Below are 19,066 nucleotides of genomic sequence, written 5' to 3'. Positions count from 1 at the left end.
TCAAGAGGCTTTTTAGTTCCTCTTCACTTTTTGCCATAAGGGTGGTGTCATCTGCATATCTGAGGTTATTGATATTTCTCCCAGCAATCTTGATTCCAGCTTGTGCTTCTTCCAGCCCAGTGTTTCTCATGATGTACTCTGCATATAAATTAAATAAGCAGGGTGACAATATATAGCCTTGACGTACTCCTTTTCCTATTTGGAATCAGTCTGTTGTTCCATGTCCAGTTCTAACTGTTGCTTCCTGACCTGCATATAGGTTTCTCAACAGGCAAGTCAGGTGGTCTGGTACTCGCATCTCTTTCAGAATTTTCCACAGTTTCTTGTGATCCACACAGTCAAAGGCTACATATATTCTTTTTCATATTATATGTCATTATGGTTTGTTACAGACTATGAAATACCATTCCCTGTGCTCTGCAGTAGGATCTTGTTATCCACTCTCTGTATAATAATTTCCATCTGCTCACCCCAGACTCCCAGTCCACCCTCCCCCACCCTCCTTCCCCTTGGAAACCACAGGTATGCTCTCTCTGTGGGTCTGTTTCTGTTTTGTAGATAAGTTTATTTGTATCATATTTTAGATTCCACATGTAAGTGATATGATGTTTGTCTTTCTCTTCCTGATTTACTTCACTTAGCATGATAATCTCTAGGCCCATTCATGTTGCTGAAAATTTCATGCTGCATTGTTTCATTCCTTTTATGGCTGATCAGTATTCCATTATATGTGCGTGTGTGTGTGTATACTTTCAGTATCCTATTATATATGTGTATGTATATGCTACATCTTTTCCATTTATCTATTGATGGACATTTAGATTGTTTCTATGTCTTGACTACTGTAAATAGTAATGCAGTGAACACAGTGTGCATGTATCATTTCAAATTAGTTTTCTTTGGATATATGCCTAGAAGTGGGATTGCAGGATCATATGGCAACTTTACACATGGTCATCACCAGATGGTCAATACCAAAATCAGATTGATTATAATCTTTGCAGCCAAAGATGGAGAAGCTCTATACAGTCAGCAAAAATAAGACCAGGAGCTGACTATGGCTCAGATCATCAACTGATCTGAGCCAACTTCAGACTTAAAATGAAGAAAGTAGGGGAAAACCACTAGACCATTCAGGTATGACCTAAATCAAATCCCTTATGATTGTACAGTGGAAGTGAGAAATAAATTCAAGGGATAAGATCTGATAGAGTACCTGAAGAACTATGGATGGAGGTTTGTAACATTATACAGGAGGCAGAGGTCAAGACAATCCAAGAAAAAGAAACGAAAAAGGCAAACTGGTTGTCTGAGGAGGCCTTACAAATAGCTCTGAAAAAAAGAGAAGTGAAAGGCAAAGGAGAAAAGGAAAGATACACCCATTAGAATGTGGAATTTCAAAGAATAGCAAGGAGAGATAAGAAAGCCTTCCTCAGTGATCAGTGCAAAGAAATAGAGGAAAACAATAGAATGGGAGATTAGAGGTATCTTCAGGAAAATTAGATACCACGGGAACATTTGTGCAAAGATGGACACAAGAAAGGACAGAAATGATATGGACCTAACAAAAACAGAAGATATTAAGAAGAGATGGCAAGAATGCACAGAACTGTGCAAAAAAGATCTTCACAACCAAGATAATCTTGATGGTGTGACCACTCACCTAGAGCCAGACATCCTGGAATGCAAAGGTAAGTGGCCCTTAGGAAGCATCACTATGAACAAAGCTAGTGGAGGTGATGGAATTCCAGTTGAGCTGTTTTAAATCCTGAAAGATGATGCTGTGAAAGTGCTGCACTCAATATGCCAGCAAATTTGGAAAACTCAGCAGTGGCCACAGGACTGGAAAAGGTCAGTTTTCATTCCAATCCCAAAGAAAGGCAATGCCAAAGAATGCTCAAACTACTGCACAGTTGCACTCATCTCACCTGCTAGTAAAGTAATGCTCAAAATTCTCCAAGCTAGGCTTCAATAGCACATTAACCATGAACTTCCAGATGTCCAAGTTGGATTTAGAAAAGGCAAAGGAACCAGAGATCAGATTGCCAACATCCATTGGATCATTGAAAAAAACAAGAGAGTTCCAGAAAACATATACTTCTGCTTTAATGACTATGCCAAAGCTGTTGACTGTGTGGACCACAAAAAAACTTTAGAAAATTTAAAGAGACAGGAATATCAGACCACTTGACCTGCCTCCTAAGAAACCTGTATACAGATCAGGAAGTAACAGTTAGAACTGGACATGGAACAACAGACTGATTCCAATTCAGGAAAGGAGAATATCAAGGCTGTATGTTGTCACCCTGCTTATTTAAGTTATATGCAGAGTACATCTGAGAAATGCTGTGCTGGATGAAGCACAAGCTGGAATCAAAATTGCTGGGAGAAATATCAATAACCTCAGATATGTAGATGACAACACCCTTATGGCAGAAAGCAAAGAAGAACTAAAGAGCCTCTTGATGAAAGTGAAAGTGGAGAGTGAAAAAGTTGGCTTAAAGCTCAACATTCAGAAAATGAAGATCATGGCATCTGGCCCCATCACTTCATGGGAAATAATTGGGGAAACAGTGGAAACAGTGTCAGACTTCATTTTGGGGGGCTCCAAAATCACTGAAGATATTGCCACTGGCCATGAAATTAAAAGACACTTACTCCTTGGAAGAAAAGTTAAGACCAACCTAGATAGCATATTGAAAAGCAGAGACATTACTTTGCCAACCAAGGTCCATCTAGTCAAGACTATGGTTTATCCAGTAGTCATGTATGGATGTGAGAGTTGGACTATAAAGAAAGCTGAGCACCGAAGAATTGATGATTTTGAACTGTGGTGTTGGAGAAGACTCTTGAGAGTCCCTTGGACTGCAAGGAGATCCAACCAGTCCATCCTAAAGGAGATCAGTCCTGGATGTTCATTGGAAGGACTGAAGTTGAAGCTGAAACTCCAATAATTTGGCCACCTGATGCAAAGAACTGACTTGTTTGAAAAAACCCTGATGCTGGGAAAAATTGAAGGCAGAGGAGACAGGGATGACAGAGGATGAGATGGTTGAATGGTATCACTGACTCAATGAACATGAGTTTGAGTAAACTCTGGATGTTGATGATGGACAGGGAGGCCTCGCGTTCTCCATGGTGTCTGAAAGAGTTGGATATGACTGAGCAACTGAACTGAACTGATGGCAACTTTATTTTTAGTTTTTTGAGGACCCTCCACTGTTTGCCACAGTGATGGCCTCAGTTTACATTCCTACCAACAGTATATATATGTTCCCTTTTCACCACACCCTCTTTAACATCTGTTATTTGTATTTTTCAGTGATCATCATTATGAATGATGGTACCTTATTGTAGTTTTGCTTTTCATTTCATCACTAGCAATGTTAAGTATCTTTGTATAGACCTGTTGGCATATATCTGTGTATGTCTTCTTTGGAGAAATGTCTATTTGAGTCATCTGTCCATTTTTTTGAGCAGGTTTGCTTGTCATTGAATTATATAAGCCATTTTTAGATTTTGAAAATTAATCCTTTGTCAATCACATATTTTTCAAAGATTTTCTCTCAGTCTTCAGGTTCTCTTTCCATTTTGTTTATGGTGTCCTTTGCTGTGTGGAAGCTTATAAGTTTGATTAGGTCCCATTTGTTTATTTTTTGCTTTTATTTCTATCACCTTGTGAGACTGACCTAAGAAATCATTGGTACAATTATGTGAGAGGAAGTTTTACCTATGTTCTCTTCTAGGAGTCTTATGGTATCATGTCATATTTAAGTCTTCAAGTCATTTGGAGTTTATTTTTGTGTATGCTGTGAGAGTTGTTCTAACATCAGTGATTTACATACAGCTGTCCCAACTTTTCCAAAGCTACTTACTGAAGATACTGTCTTTTATAATATACATTATATATAATATATAAGTCTTGCCTCTTCTGTTGACGATTAACTTTAACAGGTGTTGAAGGTGTATGCATTTATTTCTTGGCTCTCTGTTCCATTTATTCATAGTCTATTTTTGTGCCAAAACCACACCATTTTGATTACTATAGCTTTGTACTACCATCTGAAGTCTGGGAGGGCTATGACTCCTGCTTTGTTCTTTATTTTCAGGATTGCTTTGACAGTTCTAGATTTCTTGTGGTTCCAGATAAATTTTAGCTGTATTTGTTATAGTTTCATGAAAAATTTCATGGGTAATTTGATAGAGATCTGTAGATTGCTTTGGGTAGTATGGCCATTTTAACAGTATTAACAGTATTAATTCTTCCAATCTAAGAGCATGGAATATCTTTCCATTTCTTTGGATCATGTTCAGTTTCCTCTTTTAATGTTTTATAAATCTTTCACCTCCTTGGTCAAGTTTATTCCTGGGTATTTTAAGTTTTTTTGATGTGATTTTGATTTGTTTTTACATCCTTTTATAATGTTTCATTATGAGTATAAAAAATAATGGTTCAGTGTATCAATCTTGTATCCTTCTGCCTTGCTGAATTAATTTACCAGTTATATTAGTTTTTGTGTGGAGTCTTTACAGTTTTGTATATATATTATCATCTGCAGTTACAGTTACAGTTTTACCTCTTCCCTCCAAATGTGGATAAGTTTGATTTCTTTTTCTTGTCTTATGGCTGTAGCTAGGACTTCCAGTACTATGTTGCATAGAAGTAGTGAGAGTGGGCATCCTTGTCTTTCTCCAAATTTTAACAGGGAGACTCAGCTTTTCACCACTGAGTATTATATTGGCCATGTGCTTTGTCATAAATGGGCTTCCCTGGTGGCTCAGATGGTAAAGAATCTTCCTGCAATGCATGATCCCTGGGTTGGGAAGATTCCCTGGAGAAGGGAATAGCTACTCATTCCAGTATTCTTGCCTGGAAAAATCCACGGACAGAGGAGCCTAGTGGTCTGTATACAGTCCATGAAGTTGCAGAGCTGGACATGAATGAAAGACTTATACTTTCACTTTGTCATAAATAGTTTTCATCTGTTGAGATTTATTTCCTCTGCACTTAATTTCATGAGTTTTTTTTTTTTTTTTTTTTTTTGGCCATGAATGGATGTTCAGTTTAATCAAATGCTTTTTCTGTATTTATTAAGATGATCATGTGGCTTTTGTGTTTTCTTTCATTGATATGATGGATCATATCAATTGATTTGTATATGTTAAACAATACTTGTAACCCTGGGATAAATCCAACTTGATCATAGTGCATGATTTTTTTTATGTGTTGTTGGATTCAGTTTGCTAATATTTTGTTGAGAATTTTTGCATCTATATTCATCAAGGATATTGTCCTATGATTTTCATTTTTGGTAGTATCTTTACTGGTTTTGGTATCAGGATGATGGTGGCTTTATGGAATGTCTTTGGGAATATTCCCTTTGCTTCAATCTTTTGGAAGAATTTGAGGATTGGTATAAGCTCCTCCTTTTTGTTGGGTAAAGTTCACCTGTGAAGCCATCTGGTCCTGGACTTTTGTGTGTAGGGATTTTGTTTTTTTCAATTGCAGATTCTATTTCATTTCTAGTGATCAGTCTGTCGAATTTTCTATGTCTTCTTGGTTCAGTTTTGATGTGCTGTAGAATGGAGAAGGAAATGGCAACCTACTCCAAGATTCTTGCCTGGGGAATCCCTCAGACAGGGGAGCCTGGTGGGTTGCCATCTGTGGGGCCACACAGAGTCGGACATGACTGAAGAGACTTAGCAGCAGTAGCAGCAGCAACATGTGTCTAGAAACTTGTCCGCTTCTCATAGATTGTCCAGTTTGTTGGTAAATACAGTTCATGGTTTATTTGTATATCTGTAGAATCAGTTGTTACTTATCCTCTTTCATTTATTATTTTGTTTATTTGGGTTCTCTCCTTTTAATCTTGGTAAGCCTAACCAGAGGCTTGTCAATTTTCTTTACCCTTTCAGAGAACCAGCTCTTGGTTTTATTGATTTTTTTTCTATTTTTAAAATATTTATTTCTTCTCTGATATTTATTATGTCCATCCTTTTGCTGATTTTAGGTTTTGTTCTTCTTTTTCTAATTTTTTTCAGTGGTAGGTTAGGTTGTTTATTTGAGGTTTTTCTTGTTTCTTGAAGAAGACTATTTCACTATGAACTTCCCTCTAAGAACTGCTTTTGCTGCACTCTATAGATTTTGTATGGCTGTTTTCATTGTCATTTGTATTTTTAAATTTCCTCCTTGATTTAATCGTTGATCCTTTTTTTTTTTTCCTTAGTAGCATGTTTTTTTATGTGTGTGCACTCAATTGCTCAGCTGTGTCGACTCTTTGTGACCCCATGGACTATAGCCTACTAAGCTACTCAGTCAATGAGATTTTCCAGGCAAGAATACTGGAGTGGGTTGCTATTTCCTACTCCAGGAAATCTTCCTGACCCAAGGATTGAACCTGCATGTCTTGCATCAGTAGGCAGATTCTTTATCACTGCATCACCTGGACAATCCAGCATGTTGTTTCAGTTCAGTTCAGTCGTGTCCGACTCTTTGTGACCCCATGAATTGCAGCACACCAGGCCTCCCTGTCCATCACCAGCTCCCGGAGTTTACTCAAGACTCACGTCCATAGAGTCAGTGATGCCATCCAACCATCTCATCCTCGGTCGTCCCCTTCTCCTCCTGCCCCCAATCCCTCCCAGCATCAGAGTCTTTTCCAACTCTTCACATGAGGTGGCCAAAGTACTGGAGTTTCAGCTTTAGCATCATTCCTTCCAAAGAAATCCCAGGGCTAATCTCCTCAGAATGGACTGGTTGTATCTCCTTGCAGTCCAAAGGACTCTCAAGAGTCTTCTCCAACACCACAGTTCAAAAGTGTTAGGTAAAGATGACCAGGACCCCGAAAAGAGTGTCTAACAGGCTTTTTAATGGTGAAGCACTCCCGGGCTGGGTTCCCAGACCTGAAGGAGGCAGGTCCAGGAAGTCCGCGGGTGGGGACCGTGTTAGAAGTTTTTATATATGCACGTTCCGGGGGATGGCCAAGTTAATGGATGGGGGTTTGGATAGGTTGCCAGCCGAGGTGTGGCGAGCTGATAGGTCCTTCTACGTGGCTGGGGTGGGGCAGCTTTAGCCAGCGAAGTGTGCTGTTATTGGTCCCCGGGATCCAGGAGGCTCCCTCTGTTATGGGGTAGGGACTTCCCCCACCGGCGGGGGAGAGGAGGGGCGGCTCATGGTGGCAGCAGGTGAAGTGTGCTGTGAATGGTCCCTGGGATCTGGGAGGATTCTTCCCTTAGGGACCTTCTCGGTGTTGGGAGGGAGAGGAGGGGCAGCCCATCATGGCCCCCCGGGTCCGACCTTGCAAAAAGCATCAAAAGCATGTTGTTTAATTTCCATGTAATCTTTCTTTCCTTATTTTTCTAGTTTCATGCAGTTGTGGTCAGAAAAGATACTTGAGATAATTTCTGTCCTCATAAATTTGTTGAGTCTTGTTTTGTGCTATAGTATGGGTCCATCCTAGAGAATGGTCCATCTGCACTTGAAAAGAATGAGTATGTTGGGGTTTATTTGGATATAATGTCCTGGAAATATCTAAGTAAGTCTGATTTTTCTGTTGTTTCATTTAAGATCTCTGTTGCTTGATTTTCTGTCTAGAAGATTTGTCAATTGATGTGAGTGGGGTGTTAAAGTCTCCTACTATTATCACATCCCCATCAATTTCTCCCTTTATGTCTGTTAGCACGTGTTCCATGTATTTGGATGCTCCTATATTAGGTGCATATATGTTGACAAGTGCACTATCTTCCTATATTGATCTTTTCATCATTATCTAGTGTCCTTCTATATTTTTCTGTATAGTCTTTGTTTTAAAGTCTATTTTGTATGATATGAGTATTGTTGCCTCCACTTTCTTGTTATTTCATGAAATATCTATTTATATCCCCTCACTTTCAATCTATGTGTGTCCTTTGCCCTGAAGCAGGTCTCTTATAAGCAGCATATTGTATGCTCTTATTATTTTTATTCAGTATGCCACTTTGTGTCTTTTGTGTGTTTAGTTCTTTGACAATTAAGGTAATTTTTGATATGTATATATTTATCACCATCTTCAACTTTGTTTTCCTGTTGATTTTTATTTCTTCTTTGTTCCTTATCTTTTGTTTTTTTCTTTTCTAGTTTTGATGATTTTCTTTTGTGTTATGCTTCCACTCTCTTCTTTTTGGCTTTGTGAATATATTGTATGTTTTTGATTTATGGTTACCCTCTTTTTCAATTATGTCAACTTCTTCCTATATCTGCTTGCTTTAAACTGGTAGTCATATAAGCTTAGGGCTTCCCTGGTGACTCAGTGGTAAAGAATCCACCTGCCAATACAGGAGACAAGGCTTCTAGGGTTGGGAAAGATCCCCTGGAGAAGGAAATGGCAACTTATTCCAGTATTCTTGCCTGGAAAGTTCCATGGATAGAGGAGCCTGGTGGGCTGTAATCCATACGTTCACAAGAGTTGAACAACATATAGGCTTAAACACATTCTGAAAAAATATCTGCATTTTCTTACTCTCCTGTCCCATTTTATGATTTTGATGTGTCTCTTATACATCTTAATGTTTATCCTTTTGCTGTTCATTGTGGTTATCATCGATTTCACAGAAAAACAATGTTTAATCTGTGTATTGGCTTATTTAAGTGATTTATTGTCCAACTATGATATTCTCTTTCCCATGGATTCTTGCTTCTTTTCTATTTAGAGAAGAGCTTATAATATATGGTGTGGTGGTGGTGGGGGGGGAGTGTCTTCCCTGATAACTAAGTTGGTAAAGAATCTGCCTGCAATGCTGGAGACCCCGGTTTGATTCCTGAGTTGGGAAGATTCACTGGAGAAGGGATAGGGTACTTACTCCTATATTCTTGGACTTCCTTTGTGACTCAGCTGGTAAAGAATCTGCCTGCGATGTGGGAGACCTGGGTTCAATCCCTAGGTTGGGAAGATCCCCTGGAGAAGGGAAAGGCTACCCACTCCAGTATTCTGGCCTGGAGAATTCCATGGACTGTAGTCCACAGAGTCACAAAGAGTTGGACAAGACTGAGCGACTTTCATTTTCACTTTTAGTATATCCTTTAGGGTAGTTTGGTATTATTTTGGTGTTTGCTTGTCTGAGAACTTTTATCTCTCCTTCTAAGTGCTCATCTTGCTGGATAGAGTATGCTAGGTTGTAGATTTTTTTTCCCCTTTTAGGACTTTGAATATATCTTGCCATTCCCTCTTGCCTGCAACTGTTCTGTGGAAATAACAACTAATAGCCTTAGCCCAGGGTGGGCTGGGGGTGGGGGTGGGATTCCTTTGTAATTAACTTTTGTTTTTCTCTTGCTGCCTTTGAATCTTCTCTTTAACTTTTCCCATTTTAATTATATATGTCTTTGTTTATGTCTGTTCAAGCTCATCTCACTTGGGACCCTCTGCTTCTGTACTAAAATATCTGTTTCCCTCTTTATATTTGGAAAGTTTTCTGCCATAGTTTCTTCAAATACATTTTAATCCTTTTTTCCTCTTTCTTCTCCTTCAGGAATTTCTATTATGCCTAGATTGGCATGCTTTATATTATCAAATAGGTCTCTTATACTGCCGTATTTTTTTGTTTTTTTACATTTGTGTTTCTGTCTGCTGTTCTGATTGGGTGATTTCGGGTGATCAGTCTTTCACAGCGCATATTCATTTTCTGAATTATTCAGTCTACTATTTATTGCCGTAAAGCCAACTTTTGTTTGGTACCAAAACATACCTCACCTTTAAATTGTGAGACATGCTGTAATTAGTAAGATTTGATATTCAGAGAAAAAAAGATGACTGCATTTTATCATTTTCTTTCTTCTCAGTTTTATTAGAAGTTGTAATTGAGTTAAGAAAGCCTGAAATTATAGCTTACATCTGATGTTTTCTCCATGTGGTTTCTATTTAATGAGAAACAGTGATTTTTATATTCTTTATAAATGTATTTGTGATTGTATTAAACTCTTATAGAATATATGTATAAATTTATTCTATATTATATGAATTTATACATAAATTGTAGAATAAAATATATAATGCACTTATAAAGTGTTTGCTCTGCTTTAGGATCATTGAAGTAAAAGCAGAGATCTTGTGCTGAGTGATGTTTCTCTATTTCAGGTTTAAATGTATTTACCATCCTTTTCGGCATCACAAGATCTCTGTTGTTATTCTACATCCTTGTTCAGTCTTCACAAATTTTGCACAACAAAATGGTAGAGTCCATTTTGAGATCTCTGGTATTGTTCTTCGATAGAAACTCAATAGGTAAGTCAGACACCAAGTTTTCTCAGTAAAAATGGTCAACAAACCCATTTGGTGCCTTATTATAACTTATATTTGAAAATGGAGGAAATACTTGGAAGAAAATCACTGTCCTGTGTTGATCCATTTTCTATAAAAAGCTGATATTTTTCCTCCTACCAGAGAAAATCTGAATGTAGAAGCATATAAGCTTTTATTCCAATTTGTGTTTGTGGAAAAATAAATGTTCACTTTGCAGAAAAATTTAGGAACCCATTTGTGGCCTGGCATACAAAACACCATACATTTGATGGAAATGTGTTTCAATGTTGTTGACTACTTGAGTTAGTGGTAGTGAGGTGGATGAACCTATAGCCTGTTATACAGAATAAAGTAAGAAAGATGGATAAAAACAAATATTGTATATTAATGCATATACATGGAATCTAAAAAAACTGGTACTGATGAACCTATTTGCAGGAAAGGAGTGGAGACTCAGATGTAGAAAATGGACTTCTGGGCACAGCAGGGGAAGGAGAGTAGCACGGACCTACATACACTATCATGTGTAAAATAGACAGCTGGGGGGAAGTTGATATGAAACACAAGGAGCCCAGCCTGGCACTTTGTGATAACCTAGAGGGGTGCAATGGGGAGACGGAGGGAGGCTCCAGAGGAAGGGGGTATATGTATAATTATGGCTAACTCACACTGTTGTACGGCAGAAACCAAAACAATATTGTAAAGCAATTTTCCTCTAATTAAAAAAGAAATTAAAAAAATAAAATGTTGGCTGTGTTACGTGGTATTAAGCTTCCCTGGTGGCTCAGATGATAAAGAATCCACCTGCACTGTGGGAGACCTGGGTTCGATCCAAGTTGGGAAGATCCCCTGGAGGAGGGCACGGCAACACACTTCATTATTCTTGCCTGGAAAATCCCCATGGACAGAGGAGCCTAGTGGTCTGCAGTCCATGGGGTCACAAAAAGTCAGACAGGACTGAGTGACTAAGCACAGCCCACAAGCTAAGTTATTCTTTAAGAAGGACCTTCTTATGGAATCTCTCTCCATGAGACAAGCTGTGTGTTTCTTTCATTTCCTATCCATTTCTGGAATCACAGAGCTTCTGGCATAAGTTGACACTTTGAGGTTTACCTGAAATGGTAATGATAAATTAATTAGAAGATTGATGAAATGTAAATATCCTCTTCAATGAAATTAACCCTATAGTTTTACAGTGGACTTTGGTTACATGTAGCAACCCATTCCAGTATCCTTGCCTGGAAAATCTCATGGACAGAAGAGTCTGGTGGGCTGCAGTTCATGAGGTTGCAAAGAGTTGGGCACGACTGGGTGACTAACACTTACTTCCTTACTTGGTGACATGTAAGAAGAGGCTTTGTGGTATGTAGCAGGTGGATCCTCAGTAGTAAGTTTCTCAATATGAGTGTCCCTGGAGGTTTCCCAGTGGTTGATGTTTCCACTCTGTGTCTTTCACCTATCCTATTTTGGAAGGTAGCCTCCATACTAGGTTTCTTTGAGGAGTTAGTTCATCAGTGTACATGCCCACTTTGTCTAGTTGGTTAGATTTTTTGTGAGGCCCAAGGTGGCTTTGTATATGCAAGTAATAATTGACAGGACCTGTTACAGGATGTGGGCTGGAGGTCAGACAGAAGTAGCCTTGGCCTATTCATCAACTAGCCACAGGACTGTAGGCCAAAGCAGGTGGACACTATTGGGCAGGCAAATCTCAGAGTAGGATGTTGTCTACCTTGGTTTAAAAGTATGGACTCTGGAGCCAACTGCCTGGATTCAGTACTGGTGCTAGTTATTAATAGTAATAACTATTTATAGTTATGTTAATACATATGTGTTACTTAAATTCTCTATTTTTTGGTTTTCTTTTCTGTAAAATGAGGATTCTATTCACACCTAACTGATCTTAATGTTGTGGGCATTGTTGTTGTGCTCAGTCACTTGGTCATGTGCAACTCTTTGTGACCCCATGGACTATAACCCACCAGGCTCCTCTGTCCATGGAATTTTCTAGGCAAGAATACTGGAGTGGGTTGCCATTTCTGACTCCAGGGCATCTTCCTGACCCAGGGATCAAACCCGCATCTTTTGCATCTCCTGCATTGGCAGTCAGATTTTTTATCATTGTGCCAAGTTAGTTAATACATTCACAGTGCTTAGCACATGGTCAGTGCCTAATGTGCCTTACTGACAATGATGACATGGTGTCTGGGAACTTCATCTCCTGTGAAATGGAGATGCTGCTCTTCCTGTTTCACAAGACTGTTGTGAGGATTAAATAAGACTGTTGAGGGCAGCATCTTATGTAGATTTATTCAGTGCATGTTCTTTGGTCCAGGCACTGTGAGGAGCACAGGATGGTAAAATGCAGTGGCCCACACAGATCTCATATTAGGAAGTTAGAACAAGGAAGTGACTGGAGGAGCCCTTGCTATTATGGCTGTGAAGTTGCTCCGCTTTGCCTATTAATGTGAAAACTACACTTGTAAAGTTGGGAGCATTAAAAAGAACTGAATTTCTATTGTCTCAGCCTCTGAGGTCTCATGACCACAGTTAGCCAGGTTCTTCATGTTCAAGACCTATAGGCTTCTCTAGACATAAATTAATTTATTATTCAAGAATTTGGGACCAAGTTTAAATCTTCAAGTTCACTGATCTTAGAGCAGCCAGCATGCTAATGTTTATCTTGCTTCCCCCTCCTATATCTATTAGCAGGACTTCATTCCTTCAAGAAAGCTCAAGCCAAAATAACTACCACAAAGATAAGCCTAGTTTGCCCAAAAGGTTTGGGTCAATCAATTACCTACTCATTTAGTGGTAGATTAAATTGAGCTCTTTCTCATCTTGTTTTCAAGAGTAGACTTTGTAGTACATAATTTAGGGTAGACTTTGTTTCTGGTATGTGATGTCATGAAGAGAAAACCACATATATTAGTTCACCAGAAGCTGTTTCATGGAACCATAAAGTTCTGTTGTCTGTCAGTCAAGCTTCCAAGTTCTGCTTCCTGTCAGTCAAAGAAATAAAATTGCCAAAGTTCTGCTGTCTGTCAATAAAGGAGACAAAACTGCCAAACACCTAATATATTTCCCTGGGATTTAATGTGCATTGAAGATGAATCTTAGGAGGATCAAATATTTGATACCTAATTATTTTACTTTATAAACTACAGGCCCTTAAGTGGTAAAAGGGAGGAATGCTGATTTTTAAATGTTAGTCTTGACATAGCCCTGTGAATGCAAGGAAAATAAATACCTATTTCAAAATGATGAGTCATCAGTGTTACTAGAAAACTGTTTTTTCCTTGATTTAAGATTAACTAAACACTTGTGACACAAATAGCCAGATTAACAAAAGGTATAAAAGGCAGCACCTGTGTAACCTAGACAATTAGTGGTTTATCTTACAAGATCAGCTAGTTTTATTAACAAATTGTCCAATGTTTTAGACCAGGTGAGTAGAATTCACTCATACAATGGGAAATTCTAAAAACTGAAGGAGGTTTAATTCATTTTGGTGCCAAATTTTCTAACCACTCCCATCCCCCTTCACAAAGCAACTATAGGAGTTTCATGCTTAATTGGCCTAGTTTTCAGGTATGTCTTCTCTTGGTTCTTGCTGTATCCAATGACTGCTTTCTAGATGAGATTAAGGTTTGAAGTCTTAGGTACTAACACGAGTACCTTATAGATTTTGGATAAACATTGAGTATTTTTAAAACATACCTCATCTTTTCTCTTCCCTTGTTATGTCAATTTTTTTAAATTTGATGTCAGATAAGAGGGGAAACTTTGATTGTCATCAGTATACATTTAAAATATATTAATGGACATGGAGTTGAGATGAAAATGAAGATGTTCCAATGTCTCAGTTCTGCTAGGACAGAGCTTTGTAATAGCTGTGCCAGTCACTTCACTGGCACAGTCAAGATCCTTTTGAAAGAAGCACAGTTATCTTAAGTAGCACTGATTCAGAGTAGGATGTGTGTGTGAGAGAGAGAGAGAAAGGCTCCTTTTGAATTAGACTGTTACACTGGAATGAGATCTATATTATTAGATTCTATTAAAGAGTTGTGAATTTTAAAGTTTGAAAATTAACCAGCAAATTAAAATGATTCTAGACTTTACCCAGACTAAATTGAAAGGTTTTTCTTTATTTTTCAATAGTGGTTTTGAACCACTGTGTCATGTGGGATCCATGTGACCCTTGGTAAAGAAAACAGACTTTGGAGTCAGCTCTTCTGAATATGGGAAGTCAGGGTCAGCAGCTGAGAGGCGCTACCCCATGTCTGAGTTTTGCCAAGAGAACACACTGGTCATAGCAAACACGCTCCTCCAATAACACAAGAGAAGACTCTACACATGGATATCATCAGATGGTCAACACCAAAATCAGATTGATTATATTCTTTGCAGCCAAAGCTGGAGAAACTCTATATAGTCAGCAAAAATAAGACCGGGAGATGACTGTGGCTTAGAACATGAACTCCTTATGGCCAAATTCAGACTTAAATTAAAGAAAGTAGGAAAAGTACCTAGACCATTCAGGTATGACCTAAATCAAATCCCTTATGATTATACAGTGGAAGTGAGAAGTTGATTTAAGGGCCTAGATCTGATAGAGTACCCGATGAACTGTGGACAGAGGCTCGTGACATTGTACAGGAGACAGGGATCAAGACCATCCCCATGGAAAAGAAATGCAAAGAAGCAAAATGGTTGTCTGGGAGGCCTTACAAACAGCTGTGAAAGGAAGAGAAGTGAAAAGCAAAGGAGAAAAGGAAAAATATTCCCATTTGAATGCAGTGTTCCGAAGAATAACAAGGAGAGATAAGAAAGCCTTCCTCAGCGATCAATGCAAAGAAATAAAGGAAAACAACAGAGTGGGAAAGACTAGAGATCTCTTCAAGAAAATTAGAGATACCAAGGGAACATTTCATGCAAAGATGGTCTCAATAAAGGACAGAAATGGTATGGACCTAGCAGAAGCAGAAGATATTAAGATGAGATGGCAAGCACACACAGAAGAACTGTACAAAAAAGATCTTTACGACCCAGATAATCACAATGGTGTGATCATTCACCTAGAGCCAGACATCCTGGAATGTGAAGTCAAGTGGCTGTCAGAAAGCATCACTACGAACAAAGCTAGTGGAGGTGATGGAATTCCAGTGAAGCTATTTCAAATCCTGAAAGATGATGCTGTGAAAGTGCTGCACTCAATATGCCAGCAAATTTGGAAAACTCAGCAGTGGCCACAGGATTGGAAAAGGTCAGTTTTCATTCCAATCCCATAGAAAGGCAATGCCAAAGAATGCTCAACTACCACACAATTGCACTCATCTCACACACTAGTAAAGTAATGCTCAAATTCTCCAAGCCAGGCTTCAGCAATACGTGAACCGTGAACTTCCAGATGTTCAAGTTGGTTTTAGAAAAGGCAGAGGAACCAGAGATCAAATGGTCAACATCTGTTGGATCACTGAAAAAGCAAGAGAGTTCCAGAAAAACATCTATTTCTGCTTTATTGACTGTGCCAAAGCCTTTGACTGTGTGGATCAATATAAACTGGAAAATTCTGAAAGAGATGGGAATACCAGATCACCTGACCTGTCTCTTGAGAAACCAGTATGCAGGTCAGGAAGCAACAGTTAGAACTGGACATGGAACAAAACTGGCTCCAAATAGGAAAAGGAGTACATCAAGGCTGTACATTGTCACCCTGCTTATTTAAATTCTATGCAGAGTACATCATGAGAAACGCTGGGCTGGAAGAAGCACAAACTGGAAACAAGATTGCCGGGAGAAATATCAATAACCTCAGATATGCAGATGACACCACCCTTATGGCAGAAAGTGAAGAGGAACTAAAAAGCCTTTTGATGAAAGTGAAAGAGGAGAGTGAAAAAGTTGGCTTAAAGTTCAACATTCAGAAAACGAAGATCATGGCATCTGGTCCCATCACTTCATGGGAAATAGATGAAGAAACAGTGGAAACAGTGTCAGACTTTATTTTGAGGGGCTCCAAAATCACTGCAGTTGGTGATTGCAGCCATGAAATTAAAAGACGCTTACTCCTTGGAAGGAAGCTTATGACCAACCTAGATAGCATATTGAAAAGCAGATACATTACTTTGCCAAACAAAGGTCTGTCTAGTCAAGGCTATGGTTTTCCAATGGTCATGTATGGATGTGAGAGTTGGACTGTGAAGAAAGCTGAGCACCGAAGAATTGATGCTTTTGAACTGTGGTGTTGAAGAAGACTCTTGAGAGTCCCTTGGACTGCAAGGAGATCCAACCAGTCCATCCTAAAGGAGATCAGTCCTGGGTGTTCATTAGAAGGACTGATGTTGAAGCTGAAACTCCAATACTTTGGCCACCTCATGCAAAGAGTTGACTCATTGGAAAATACCCTGATGCTGGGAAGGATTGAGGGCATGAGGAGAAGGGGATGACAGAGGATGAGATGGCTCCATGGGATTACCGACTTGAGATGAATTTGGGTAAATTCATGGTGTTGGTGATGGACAGGGAGGCCTTGTGTGCTGCGATTCATGGGGTCTCAAAGAGTCAGACATGACTGAGCGACTGGACTGAACTGATCTTATGAGTGTGAATCCCATCCCAGGCACCAAGAGACAGACCTTTGTCAAGTTTAACCTCTGTTGACCTCAACTCTTTCTGTAGAGTAGCGATAATAGTACAATAATAATCTCAATGTTTTTGTGTGCAAGAATGAGGAGAATTAATACATGTAAAGCATTTAAAGAAATGCATAGCAAATAGCTGGCATTAACTGATTTTTTGATTAAGTGACCTGATAAAATGTTATGGGTTTTTTGGTCTTTTTCTTCTATAAAATCCAAATTAATATTATAAATTTGATAAAACAATTGGGAATGGAAAATGATGTGTGAGATTTCCCAGATGCAAGGAAAAGTGGACAAATGACTAAGACAAATAAGCCACAAAAAATCCACAGCATGTTTTTTCTTTGTTTGCTTGTTTTGTCTTTGTTTCTGTTTTCATCAGGGCTTTGCTTCACTCATGAGTTCGTTTTAATTTGGTTTCATAGGGAGAGCTTGGTTTTGCATGTAAGCACCAAACATCTGGTTTACTTTTTGCTTGAAAATGATAAGGCAAAAGTTTCTTACAGGTCTATTGTGTTATAGACAGCTGGAAATTTTATAAAGTTATAAGTTCTATTTAAAATGAACGTTGGAATTATTCCAGAGAAGTGGATGTACTTTTTAAGTGTAGCAGGAACTTACTATATTTTTTAAAATGGTTATAACTGGTTAAAATGTAGAATGCCTATGTATTCAGCTTTTTCAAAAATTATGAAAAATGACAAATTTCACAAGTGAAAATTAAAGTTGACCAAAGGCAGTTTTAGATTGTCAAGTCTTCAAATTTTATTACAGGATGTTTTTAGAGACATTCTGTGTTTTGTTCTGTCTGGTTAAATCCAGGTAGTCTTTCTGCATTTCTAACACATGGGCAATCTGATACTTAAAAACTTCCTTTTGTGCAAAACATGGTTAAACCAACCTGGTATAAAAAAGAGATTCCTGGTCAGTTTTAATAAGCTGTAGATTATATTTTTAAAGCTGTTAAAGGCATAACAAATGCAACAGAATAAATATAACTCTCCTATAAATACTGTCCAGTTAGCATTAGTAAACTAACCATGTAAATGTCAAAACTTACCATTTGGAATATATAATGGCATTGAGGTAGGTGAAGAAATGCGTAGTTTTGGGTAGAGAGACCTGAGTGAAGACAGAGAGCACTTACTTGATGAACACCTGGCTTTCAGGTAGCTGTGTGTGTTAGGCAGGGAGCACCTGCTCATCCTGAGTCTTGCATCCAGCCTCGATCATGTCTGAAAGGCCTGAAGCTCTGAAATGCAATGATTCTGTCATCCTGTAGAACTCGCTTATAAATATTTAATGAAAAACAAAACCAAAAATAGCTTGTAAAGCTTCAGAGGATTTTTGTGATAGTAGTTTCCATATACCGTCTAATGTTTCAGAGATCTGCTGCATTACAGAGGTTTCAACTTTTGGAAGTTATAATTCTCCCAAAGATAGGAACTACAGACCGTATTTTGCCCTGAAGGGCATTCGAGGTGCACTGGGCCAGGAAAAATACCCTTCTTGGAGACAAAGTGCATGTACTTTTTAGGGGTACATTCCTGTGACAGGAGGAGCCAAGTGACAGGTGGTGTCCTGTTCCCCCAGAATGAGCAGTTCTCACCTGGCCCACATCTCTCTTGGCCACCCCAGCTCTTGTGGTTCATGGTTTAAGAATCCCCCCAAATCATAAAACACTGCATGTGGGCATTTTCCAGTGGACATGCTCCATAGCTTTTATCAGAGATCCTGCTCAGTGACAGTCTTCCAAACCTGCAGTCTTTAGAATATGTTGTTTTCATGGATTCTGAGAAGGGAAATAAAATCAATGATGATATTATCTTTTAGTCATTAAGAAATATTTCTGTTTTCCTACCTATATCCCTCTGATCTTCTTGGATGCTTAAACATGAGTCTGTGTATGTCCCACCTGCTGTACCTCTGAAAATAACAATTTCTTACCCCTGTAGTTAGCTCACAACTTGGAAATGGCAGGAATCCACAATTTTTCAAAATGTAAGGTGCTATAAACTTTTTTAAGGAAAAAATATATCGGAGAGTTTGTAACTATATTTATTTAATAAGTATCAGCAAAATTCCATGGATGGAGGAGCCTGGTGGGCTGCAGTTCATGGGGTCACTAAGAGTCGGACAAGACTGAGTGAT

General features: G+C 38.7%; 1 protein-coding gene across 2 annotated transcripts in view; it reads left to right on the top strand.

Annotated features, from left to right (window-relative positions):
• Positions 1-19,066, top strand: part of LOC138446664 (ATP-binding cassette sub-family C member 4-like) — a 126,555-nt gene that overhangs the window by 67,162 nt on the left and 40,327 nt on the right. For both annotated transcript variants that reach the window (XM_069601883.1, XM_069601882.1), the window contains exon 19: positions 10,110-10,256. In XM_069601883.1, coding sequence (XP_069457984.1) covers positions 10,110-10,256 — 147 coding nt within the window. The remainder of the gene's footprint in view (positions 1-10,109; positions 10,257-19,066) is intronic.

This window comes from Ovis canadensis, chromosome 10 (genome assembly GCF_042477335.2).
Source record: "Ovis canadensis isolate MfBH-ARS-UI-01 breed Bighorn chromosome 10, ARS-UI_OviCan_v2, whole genome shotgun sequence".
Lineage (NCBI taxonomy): Eukaryota > Metazoa > Chordata > Mammalia > Artiodactyla > Bovidae > Ovis > Ovis canadensis.
This window is presented reverse-complemented; position numbering and strand designations above follow the sequence as displayed.